Source organism: Pyxicephalus adspersus, chromosome 10, assembly GCF_032062135.1.
Source record: "Pyxicephalus adspersus chromosome 10, UCB_Pads_2.0, whole genome shotgun sequence".
Classification (NCBI taxonomy): domain Eukaryota; kingdom Metazoa; phylum Chordata; class Amphibia; order Anura; family Pyxicephalidae; genus Pyxicephalus; species Pyxicephalus adspersus.
In genome coordinates, this window is record NC_092867.1 from 10,558,676 (window position 1) to 10,571,126 (window position 12,451).

The following is a 12,451-nucleotide window of genomic DNA, read 5'->3' on the forward strand; positions in this document are numbered from 1 at the left end:
TTCACCAGCCAAACTCGAGGTAAAATAATACCAAGGTTAATAATAATGGGGCACAGATGCCATTGCTATTTACACATAAAAAACCTTTAACACGGAGATGCTCAAATCCAGTAGGAGTTTGCAGTTCTTAGATAAACCTCCTACATTCAATTCATTAAATTAATGCAGTTATCACATATATAATATTGCAATACTGCAGTTATCATAAGGTGATTTTGGTTGTTCCTTAGTGTTCCTGGGAAGTCCCCTGATTCCGGACACAGGTGGAACTTGACCTTATTCATATTTAAAGGTCTGCCGTGTCACCAACCACTCTACAACAAAGTTACTGCTATTGGCTGCCATTCTTATTTGTCTGGGGATTCATTGGGGATAAGGCAAGGTAAGAATATTGGGTTGTAGCTGAAGTGAAGGCCATGTTGATGATGGATTGGGGAGCAAACAAAAGGCAGACTAATAACTTGCAGGTACTTTGTGATCCCTACTCTGGTGCAACCTTTCTCAACCTTTTTTATAATGGGGGAACCCTTGGAATATTTTGCAGGTCCCAGGCAACCTCTTCCAATATTTATCCAATAATGTATCATGATACATTAGCCTGGTGCTCAACGGGATGAATGCCTCTTACTTTGTTGGCCAGTGGGAAGAATGGCGACCCGACAGATACCAAAATAGATCATTGGTCCAGTGGTCCCTGCCCTGAGAAGTACACGTTGCTTATTGTTAAAGGAACCCTGTTTAGGAAACATCACTGTAATGTCAATGATGAAAACTATGTAACTGCGTTCACTTTAAGGTAGACTCCTGCTGCAAAAATCATTGAACCTGACGTGCCATGATAAATCCTTTTTAATTTTCAGAAAAAGGGAACATTTACTTTATCTTAATTCTACATGTTTTCTTTTCCAAAGAGCTCGCTTTTTCCTTGACATATCTTACAATGATTTTGCATAAGAAAGAACCCTGCACTGTAAATCAGTAAAAAAAAAAAAAGGAGGGGGGGTGACCAGCAATAATTCTTTTAATACATCTCAAGGCACCAAATCCTCTGTGATCTTTGTTTACTGAAATAAGCTAACTATAATTAGAAGCATTTCACTTCTGAAAATAACCATTTTATTTCCAGGAAATTTTCAGAGATGTGCAATAGGGTGAACTTAACCGACTCAAAGCAACTGATCACTCAAACTTAAAAAATTATTGTTAATTTAACAGGCCACAAACGGCTTTCTGGCAGCTTATTGCTATAACTAGAACATAATTATTCCTGATTTTGTGTAGCACACGTCATAACTGCAGGGCTGTATTTCAGAAACACATACATATCAAGAGTGAAATAACCTCAGGCCTTAACAAAGACACACATAGCTCATGCCCAAAGCGTAAGAAATGTTTTGATTAAAGACAGAATGAATAAAGGATATGTACTAAATAAAGTGCCAGAATGTGAATATCATTAAAGCCAATAACTGCTTTAATAAAGTCTGAATTTATTTGCTACCATTTGTTTCTGATGAAATAACTACAGTGCAATATCTAATCAACAATGCATCCCTAATGTGCTCTATTATATCATTGGCCATTATATTATATGTACAGTGACTAATTGTATATTTTTATTTGTAATACATATTGATTATTACCATTGTGTATTATGTTTGAAATGCTCATTTATACCCTACTAAGCAGATATAACAATGGAAGCTATAAATGTACAATACCATAGAGTAATATTACTGTCCTGGCTCAGTAGTATGGTAGATTATTCGGACAAGTGGAACAAAATACACATATTTGGCATATAGAAGTTTCAACAGTATATTTAGCTTTATAGATTGGGATATGCTTTTAACATGTAATTGCATAGACACAGTGCAGCTTTTGTCTAATAAATGTTCCATCTTCAGGATACCAGGCAGGGATTGGGATTAGATACTCCAAAACCCTGTTTTTTTCATCATTAACAAAACCTAATATACACACACATCAATACACACTGTCATGTCCATCAAACGGCACGTACTTTCATAAATGACAGGCACTTTGTCTTTCCTGAGCACTGGTTTTCAAATCTATTGCTTTGTGCCTGGGGAAGATTGTGTCATAGTCCTGTGGTGTATACACGATACGCAAACCAAACTTGAACTCAGAATATGCAGCAACAAAAAGGTCAATCTAAAGACTTTTTTTCTTTACTGTGGCTATTTTAGAAGCCTTTCATGATGTTACCAGGATCAAGAAGTACATTGATTGGCTACTGGACATTAATATGGCACCACAGCTATCTGGTTATAGCATAATTATGCAATATGTCACCATATCCCATTCTCTAGCTGTCAATATTATTTTTTTATCTTATATGTTCCCAGTCTTTTTAGGTAACACCATGACTTGAATAAAAAAGTTTGGTTTTACTTACTGGAAAAATCTTGCTAGTAACAAAACAATTAAAAGAAAAAAAGTGACAAATCACAAATACATACATAAATACAGAAATAGGCTTGCTCCCACATTATCAATAAACAGTAACTGGCAATGTCAAACACATCAAGCCAGTTTGTCTACTTTTACTTATGTAGAGATTATTAGATAATTAGTTAGGTTCCAAAATTACATTCCTTTTATTTTTTCTTGGAGATCCAGTATCATACCCTATTAATTTGGTTTATATTCTACCAAGGGGTGTAGAATATCTTCACTAAATGCCCCTAAATTATATATGTTAAAAGCATTCATAAAGTAACAATTATTTGTTTTCTATAAAAATGATAGAACAATGAGCCTCCAAAGTTTAACTGACTATTCATATTTGCTATTCAATAAATATTCTCCAATCTCTTAATGTGTCTCTTAACTATTCTATACAATAAACCTTTCATAATCATTTCGTATTAAAAACATAGGTTAATCAATATCATGTAGAATCAATATGCCAATACATTGTATTGTGCAAAAAGGAAATATGCATTATGTGAAACAAATTTTACCCGGAATCGAACTTTCCCATTTGTGCTCGTCTGCAAGAACAAGCGGTGAGGTCCATTCCAATTTCCATACACAATATCCACCTTTCCATCTCTATTAAAGTCAGCTAATGCAACACCACGGCCATGCTGATAAGTGTCGTCCACCCCTGAGAGAAAACATAATTCAAACATAAAAGGTGTCACAGTGTTTTTGCTTAATACAACATTGTATGGCAAAACAGTTTAAATTTACAAAACCAACAGTTTCACAAAATCCTTAGGAGATATTTTGTTAGGTACAGCTGTTGTAGGAAACATACTTTTAGAAAGGCAAGAACCAAGTTCAACATGTTTGTACTTAAATTTACAACCATACAACATACCTCTCATTATTTTAAAACTAGAAGCAATTTTTGTATCTTGTATGTTTGGGGAAATAAAGCATCTGTCATTTCTGCCACCCCCAAATATTCCCAATTTCTAATACTGTTTAGAATTATAAATTAAGAAGAAATCAAAGATCTGTAACTGCTTTGACTATGTAGTGCAAAGACCCACCTTAAAACCCCATTTAATTCATATCCAATCAGCCCTAATAGTTCATTTTGCTTAACCACCAAATCAAATATAGATGAAATCTAAATGGCATGTGGGCAGCTTAACTCTGTCCATTTTTACAGCTCATGATGTAGTAGTGCTGCTAGAACTGTGCTATAGAGACTTTATCAGTGTAAACTGCCAGAAGTATTAGCCAAGAATGCTAAACATTATGGAAATATACATATTTTAGAAAGCACTAAAAATAGCTGTCAAGTTTAAAACTCATTGAACTATGATTTAACAGAAACCTTGACAGAAAGAGCATGCGGGCTGCCATTGCTGACTTATCCTTCTGACATGTAGTTAGCCAACTGCCTTGGCTGTCTTTTTACCAACTACAGTCTCTATAATGTTACAGTCCCTCTGTAATGTTTTCTTAACCAGTTATGACTGGGGTTCCACTGCTACAATGCAAATCTGCTGCTGCCCAGTCTTCTAGCCTCACCTCGGCATAATATCATCATGCTGAGGTCTTATGGATCCTGCAAAGACCTTACTGATGGAAAGTGCCCATATCCCCAAAGATCGATGTGGGCAACCAATGATAAACCCTCCCACTCTTCATATCTGATGTTTACCTGAACCCACATCTAGAATACCTTACAAACCCTTTAGGAGCCCCTTAGAATTAAAAAGTGATCAGGTCTGTGTCCCTTCTTGGTCTACTCATTTACCCTTCATGGATGTGGAGGAAGGTCTTAGGCAAGATTGTGTTACTACTTTTGCTGTACTTTTCATAATGTAATATACATCTTCTAGTGAAAGAGAGGGTTCAAATAGTAATAACTACAGTACTTGCACACTCGAGAATTTAAATATAAAGATCTTATTGTCAGAAAGCTCAAATAATATAGGAAACATTATGCAATTTTAGCTGGACTGAAAATGTTAACTGTGTTCAGACATGGCAAGTCATAGGAAGACACAATTCACTGAGGATTGGAAGTTTTAGCATCAGTTTAATTTCACCAATAGCAAATTAACCAATATCAGATAAAAAGAAAAGGTAGCAGCAACAGTTTCCATACTGCCATAAAATGTTACAAAAATCTGAAGAGAAGGTTTATAAATTCTGCTAAATTGATACAAATAAAATCAGGTTTCTCATGATAAACACAAGAGAAGTAAAATATTCCACCCACGTTATTTCAGAATAAATTTTTCTGAGGCTAATGTAGCTATTGAGAAGGTGTTAGACCACAGAGACACTTCCAGTGAATTATGAGCAGAAAAGACTGATAATGGTCATACATTTGTAGCTCACTTCTGACTTTGGGGGCAGAAAAAAGACACCAATTGATTTAAAACTAGAGTAAAAATAAATTCAAAGCGTGGTCCAATTTATCATCATAGGAGAAAAAATTACTCCCTGACTCAAAAATGTCAGATAAATCCTTGGATTAGCCCAGTTGATACCTTTACTATTACTTTTCAAGTTGCAGCAGGAGTTTTCAGTGTAAACGTACCTGCTTACTGATAAAATTACTGGTAAAGAAATGTATTGTAACAATAGAATTATACAATCAGCATGTTCTGACACCAGAATGTGCTGTTAAAAAGTCTGAAAATGGGCTGACTTGCCAACCTGCCAACACCATAATAAAACTAAACACCAGAAAACAGTGACATTTCTAGCATTGGAGATCCAGGGAAAATGTCCTGGTTCTCTAGCTACGTGCCCAAGATACCACCAGAATACTTCCAATGGAAGCTCTGTTGACCTGAATGATTTCCTGCTCAACTAATAAATTATAGCTTTGGCTTTGGTAGAGAGCCAGGATCAAAGGTCCAGCTGGGTGTTCAAGTGGGTTAAGTGGGTTGGACCCCTGTGTTTTTTATTATTTTCTACCCTGTTATTATTACCTCTTTTTGTTGCAGTGCACAAAGTCTCTGTTTTTCCCACTTATTACAATGAGTTTATTTGATAAATATAACATTGTGTATCAATCTTTGTTTAATTTTAAAAACATTTTTTAAATTTTGAAAAAAAAAATAAATAAATAAATATGCTAGGATCACAACTCTTGTGATCAACCCTCATTCAGAGCAATGCCTCTGCTTGGAAAACAGCTAAATACACAAGTGAAACACATTTAAGGCTTTATGCAGATGTCAGATGGACGTCAGTGATTGTCGCTGAAAACAATCTTTAGTGAACGTTTTCACTGACAGATGAATAAACGAGCACTGTACACACCATTGGCACCTTGCTGTGCTTTGTAATGGAGTGCACAGTGGTCATTCCCTGTCAGATCAATTTGCCATATCTGCATTTTTTTTGTGGGGGGGGGGGGGGGGGGGGGGCTCAAGACATCATTAAGAACCCTGAAGAAAGAAGATGATGGTGACGGCGGGCCCCGGAAAGAAGAGGGAAGCCAAGAAAGAGCTGGATTCATTGGGTGTGGTTTACATATGGCTTGAAGGCATTTAAGAAGGCATTTTAAAGGTGTTTTGCTAATGAAAGTTACATTTCAAGCTAGTGAAGTGGAGAAAACAGGCAAAGCGGGGCTTTTCAGGGCATATGGTTGTACAATTTTTACTCATAGTTAGAAAAATAGATTTGTAAATTCACCACAACTTACCCAAGCCTGTTTGGATGTCCCTTATTGATCCTTGAATTATGGTTAACTACACAGTATAGTTACTCATCATCCAATTTTACCCTAACTGTTATGTTTAAGTTTATGTTGTAACCAAACATTATACCACTTACTCTTGAACCTAATATGAAAATTCAATCTTTTTGTCAGGTCATAATGTAGTCTATGTCTCTATCACCCCTGAGGAAGCCATATGGCGAAATGCGTTGGAAATAGAGACAACCACGCCTATTCACCTAGCTAATGCGCGCATTAGTTGAGTCTAACTCTGTCCGGTACTACTGTTGGATATTAAGTTGTAAATACATTTTTTAGTATCTTTCCAATTGTAAGTAAAAATGGCACAACCATATGCTTAAAAAGCACCGCTTTGCCTGTTTCTTCCACTTCTTTATAATTAAAAACTTTTTGGGGCTGGCATTGACAAACTTTTTCAAAAACAATTGGAGAATCCGGTCCCCAACCTCTGTCCTTCATCCCACTTTAAGCTACATTTGCAGGTCTTGTCCGTCCCCTGCCCTGTGAGGAGGCAGTGAATAGATAAGTGGCAGACGGATGAGCTTATCTGGTCTGTGGAGTTAAAGTCAGTACATTTTTGCAGACTCTGGGTCCATAATAATTGCTTCTGACTTGACTCAACAGCCTTGACATCAACACAGGTGACACACACATTGTGTAAGAAATAGATTAATAGAAATGTACATTATTTTATAAGAGTTGGCAAATGGCTAGTAAAATAGCTGCCATATATGTATTTCACCTGTGTAATTAGCTGCTTGGAATTCTTTAATAGTTGTGTTTAACTTAGGTTTACATTTCTAGTTTGATGTTTACTGTGTATTGACAAGATTCACTAGCAGCACTGAATGTAGTACAGAATGGAAGCCTAATGAGAATCTCAGCAGTTGCAAAGATCAAACGTAAAAAAAAAAAGAAAAATGAATATTATCAACTTTCATTATGACAAGCTTTCTCTCACCTTGAGAGGAAGTCACCTGCCGTTATCCAGAATAATGGGGGCACGAGTTCTCCCACATCTGTTTGTTTGATGAATGCACCTTTGACAAGTCTTGTTAAACCCTTGCCATCATTCTGACTTTCAATTACCCGGACAGAGCATTTACCTCACTCTCTTACCCATACATTCTCTTTGGACATATATCTTGCTTTCTCCCAGCCTGGCCTTAGTCACATTATTACCTTATCAAAATCGCTGGTTTGCCCCTGCTTACCGAAAACAAAATATTGTGCTGCCAAAAAACACATTTTTCTTTAAAAAGAACATATTACTGAGGGAAATGGGATTTTAATGAAAAGCGGAATTACATTTTTTTTCTGAAATATGACCAGCATCGCTTTAATCAGTCACTTCTCACTTCTTCTCCCCAATGGCCTTCCTTATTGCAAATACTGTGGGCCTTGAGTCGAGAGAAGTTTTATATTTTTCAATCTGTGCCTAAGTAAAATGGATAAAGTAAGTTCCCAGAAAATATTCTGTGCAGGTCCTGTGATGGAAGTCAGCAGTTGTGCATTCTAAAAAGTGGTTGTTTGTATACTGTCATTGTCCGCCAAGGCCCATGTCAAGCTGATTAATCGCTAAAAGACCGGTGGGAAAAGTCCATGATAGAGCTATAATTGATTAGGAGGCATGTTCAAGATTAGAAAATGGAAAATTAAGTGTACATGTCATTGCACAATTTTTTATGAGACTATTGCATTTTTTCACCTGTATGTGGTTCTGATTTAGGTTTTCAGTAAAAAAGTCCAGTAAAAATAGTATTACACCAAGTAAAACATCATTTTGTTGCTTATATATATGAAAAGTGAAGAGGCACTTTTTTATTGTTTAGACTGAAAAAGGCAAATAGATAAAAGGTAAAATACATTATTTTACGCCTTTAGTATCTTTGTAGCTACTACAAATTTGCAAAAAAACAGGAAAGTGACACAGGAAGCTGCAACAAGATATAACAGTGTGACCTGCCCTGACTATTCTGGACTGAACAGATGTGTAGCATTGCAGTACACAGAATAGGAACATGCAGTAACTATGATTAAATGTTATAAAGATCTTATTTGCCCTAATATCTCCTAACAGGTATAAATTATAGGTTCACATTAATAAACATTACTGTTAAGGAAAATTGTATATATCCTGTTGAGAATTTATTCTATCTTTCACTATAGGAACACAACATGATGAAGACGTATGTGTTTCTTGTGCTATTTTCATTTGAAAAGAAAAATCAAATTTGGATTCTCTCTAAGGTTAACTGTACTGACATGAAGAGCAAATTAGCAGGAGTTTGTTGTCACTGTTGATCCAACCAGACAGGTTTTTTTTTCATTATTCAAATCATTATTTTTGCGTTATGTTTACAATCTGCACTCTAATGAGCGTGTTGACATGCCTTAATGTCGACAGTTGCAATTAATGCAGTCTGGAAATTGCTGATCATAATAAAAGGAAAATTAAAAAAATAAAAGCGATGAATAGAAAAAAAAGACAACAAGAAAAAGGAAAATGTGGAGGCCTAATTAGTGATTATAAAAGCAAGTGAAATTTAAGAGGTTATTTATTTAATCCAGCATTCAGGGCTGGAACCTAGAATGTTTACCTGCCTGTAGGTATTCCCCCAAAAGTGGTCTCTTGAGCTCCTTTCCCTTCTAGCTTTGGGACATCAGTGAGCAGTTTCCTGTCGGTTACCTAAATAAAGCACCTGTGCTAAGCCTAGGGGAAGACCTGGACATGAAACAAATGACCAAAGATATCTCCCAACTCTTCCTTGGTCAGTCCCATGACCCTTATTACTGGCTTTTCATGAAAGCCATCTGTCAGCTCAACATCAAAATGAGTTTTTCTGAAGCAATTCATATGCAAAATGCTGTCCAGGACCTTTCTAGCTAAATCCTGGGACACCATGTAACAACAGCATCACTTTGATAGGTAAGAGTCTTCCACAGCTCTAAAACCCAGCTTATAAAAATGTGATCAGCCTGTGCACAATCTTTGTGCAAGGGGCAATGTAGGAACTTGCAGTTATTTGAACCAAAACGTATTTTCCTTTCCATATAAGTTAGTGAGATGGCAAAAGCAGCTCAAAACACTTATCCACAGTTTAGAAAGTGGTCAGATGGTCAGGAACCCCTACTAATGCAACAGAAAAATCTCCAACTAATAGCAAATGAGAATTGATTTTGCCTGAAAGCTTATTGCATAATGCCCAATTACAAAAGCAATCAAGGCAAATTGTGTTAACTGTCCATTTATTTTACCTACTATCTAACCTTTCTAAAATCTAACAAAAGCAGCAAACTTTTGTTAAAAAGAATTGTCACTTATGTGTTTTCAAAAAAACTCTTTTGTACCAGAAAAAGAACTGTCACCTTACAAACCACCTGGCAACCCACAAATCCAGGTAAAGTATCACCCCGAGTTAGGCAATTAGGATCAATCGTTATATAATATAGTAAAAACATATATCTGCCCCGTTATTGCTGTGTCTTTTTTCACAGCGGCTCTCCTGCTCTTTTTGACTTATCGCTTCTTATTAATTTTAATAGTGGCTAATGTATTAACTATGGCATAGGTCTTTCTGCCATTTCCCCATGACCGGTTCTATATCCATTTCAAAATGTGCAAAGTCCTGTCTGCTAGGTCTATTTTTAGATTTTTGCTCCGCAGTGGGTAATAAATATAATTCTTCTCCTCAACTTCTGCATGAAAATCACAATTAATTGAGTTTCTCTACATTCAGTTTTATAGCACTGTTTGTGCCATAAAAGATGATTAGTAATTTTAAATTCCATATTGCTATTGTAATTTGCTTTTATAGCCAGCCGGCTCTGAACTATCCACCTTCCTTAATAGCTTTGAGAACTACATGCCTCTTGCCTTACAAATTTACAGGTGTGTATAGAGAAGGGAGAGGAAGAACAAGCACCAGGAGCAGCCACTAATAGATTTGTTTCAGAAATAACAGTTTATTTAATTGGAACTTACATTTACTTAATTGTATTCCGTGCCGAGGAGAAAGAAACATGAAATTTACACTAGTTTATCACTCAAAATCATTTATTTCGTGGTGTGGCTTCAAGTAGGATTTCTAACATGAATTGCTCTTTTATCAAGATTGAGATAACACTACATAGCGCATTTGCCACATTTCCACATTAGTAGATGGGACTTTCTACAACATTGGAAGATTTATTGACACTGTTTTTTTTCTGCTTACTAAATACTAAAGAAAAGAGTAAAAATAGCTACTTGTGTGGAATGCTTTTAAATTACACCCAGGGGCTGCTTTATTAGATACACCTATCTGGTTTGGGTAGGACTCATTGTTGGCTTTAGAAAAGCCTGATTATCAAAAATGAAAAAAATGAAAAATAAATACAGCCCCGTAATTAATCTTACATCAAGTGTGTATTTATTGTAAATCATGTAAGAATGTAAATTTGACCCCACATACATCTGTGTTGATCTCTGTACAGCAAAGCTGGAATGTGACAGAACGAAGATGTCCAAGCAACCAATCAGTTAATGTGCAAAGAACAGGTGCAAGAAAAGGGAGGAAATGGGCAGAGGTTCTACATGACAGGGTAGGAAGAGGAGTCAGACAGTGTGAGGGTTAAAATATTCAGAAGAGAAGGAGGTCACAGAAAGGTCAATTATAGGTTTGGCACAGAGGAGTCATAAGGGTGGAGCAGGAAAAAGAAGGAGAGAGTATAAAAGGTAGGGTCTAAAAGGTTCTGGACTTTTTTAAGTAGAGTGACCCCTTGGGATGTTGTGGCTGGTAAAAGTGATTGGAGTCCTGGAAGGCAAGGGTCTTGGTGGTGATAATGTTTGCTTCTTCTCAGGAGGACAAAAGTTGACTGTATTCAGTGTACAAATGAGGTTTGGTTAAACTGATGTTAAACCACTCCCCTATCACAATCCCTAATATAATCTATGGAGATGGCAAATGTGAGAAGTATATTGTAGGATGTACCTTAAAGTGGCTGGCACTTCTATTTTTAAAAACAGGACCATTGTATCAAAGACATATATTTCCTGGCACCCTGCAGAAACAGTGTCAAACACTGCCTTCCAATCACTACTTCTAATGTGTACAGTTAGCTGTGTGTGTGTGTGTTGGGGGGGGAGTTAATAAAAGTGACGTTTGTTTTATAGTGATCCTGTGGGCAAAGTGGAATCTACCAAATTGTTCTGAAAGGTGCAGACATGAGGAATCTCATCCTCACCTATATTTCATTAAAAGGCCACTGTTCTGGAACAATCATGTGGGATACAAATAAATGTGAGCTGCTATCCATATTCTATTTTACTGACCTACTGGAGGCTAAAAGCATGATTAGTACTGCAGCCTTGGAATCAGGACCTCTGAAAGCAAACATGTAATGGCAGACCCATATACTGTTCTGATTCCTATGGTAAACTTTGTCAGTTTGCCATCAGGGTCTGACAAACATTAACATTTCCAGACACACGCTCCTTGTTCTCTGCTGCAGAACTGTTTAATGTTCTAATGCCACAGACATTGTGCATAAGGAATTATGAAAGTGAATAAAGGTTACAAAAGTTTCAAAAACTTGCACGTAAAGTTGTAATAAAGGTAATAATACAGTATATACTGTACATGGTGACAGCCATTTTTTATTAGGTATGCATGCTTCACTTTCTGATTTTATTTTGCCAGTGCTCAACTCCACCCATACTGCAGGTCTATCATTTAGGGTCCTCAGAAAACAGCAGACAGACAATAAACATCCAATGAACTTCTTAATAATAAACTTTGCAAACCTTACTGCCCAGGATTGAACTCAGAAACAGAAGATATTCATCCACTTAAGGAAGCTTCTTTACTCAAAATAATAATGAGGTTTGGTTAGGCTGCCAGGTGCCCTACTGATTCATGTAAGTTGTGACATTTAATGAAAGGTCTACTTTAATTTATACAGTCTTACCAATACCTTTACAGATCAATAAAAACTCCAACTTTAAAGTTTTATCTGAAACAAGAATACGCAATGTATGTTACGCAAGAAAAACTTTCATGTAAGACATTGGAACAAAGCCAAATGAGACAAAGTGAAGCCAAATATTATACAGTAAATGCATATTAAGAAATGTGATTTTCACTGAAGTGTAACTTTTCTAAAACTGTTTTTAATTTCCTAAAAATATAATTATCATTTTAATTGATAATGATGTTCGGCAAAGAAATGAACAATTTATAGAGCACATAAAATGCTCCTTATTTATTATATGTTTAATAAAAAATA

At 36.1% G+C, this 12,451-nt stretch overlaps 1 protein-coding gene across 3 annotated transcripts in view; it reads right to left on the minus strand.

Moving 5' to 3' along the window:
- Positions 1 to 12,451, minus strand: part of CRTAC1 (cartilage acidic protein 1) — a 310,184-nt gene that overhangs the window by 71,268 nt on the left and 226,465 nt on the right. For all 3 annotated transcript variants that reach the window (XM_072423868.1, XM_072423870.1, XM_072423869.1), the window contains exon 7: positions 2,988 to 3,133. In XM_072423868.1, coding sequence (XP_072279969.1) covers positions 2,988 to 3,133 — 146 coding nt within the window. The remainder of the gene's footprint in view (positions 1 to 2,987; positions 3,134 to 12,451) is intronic.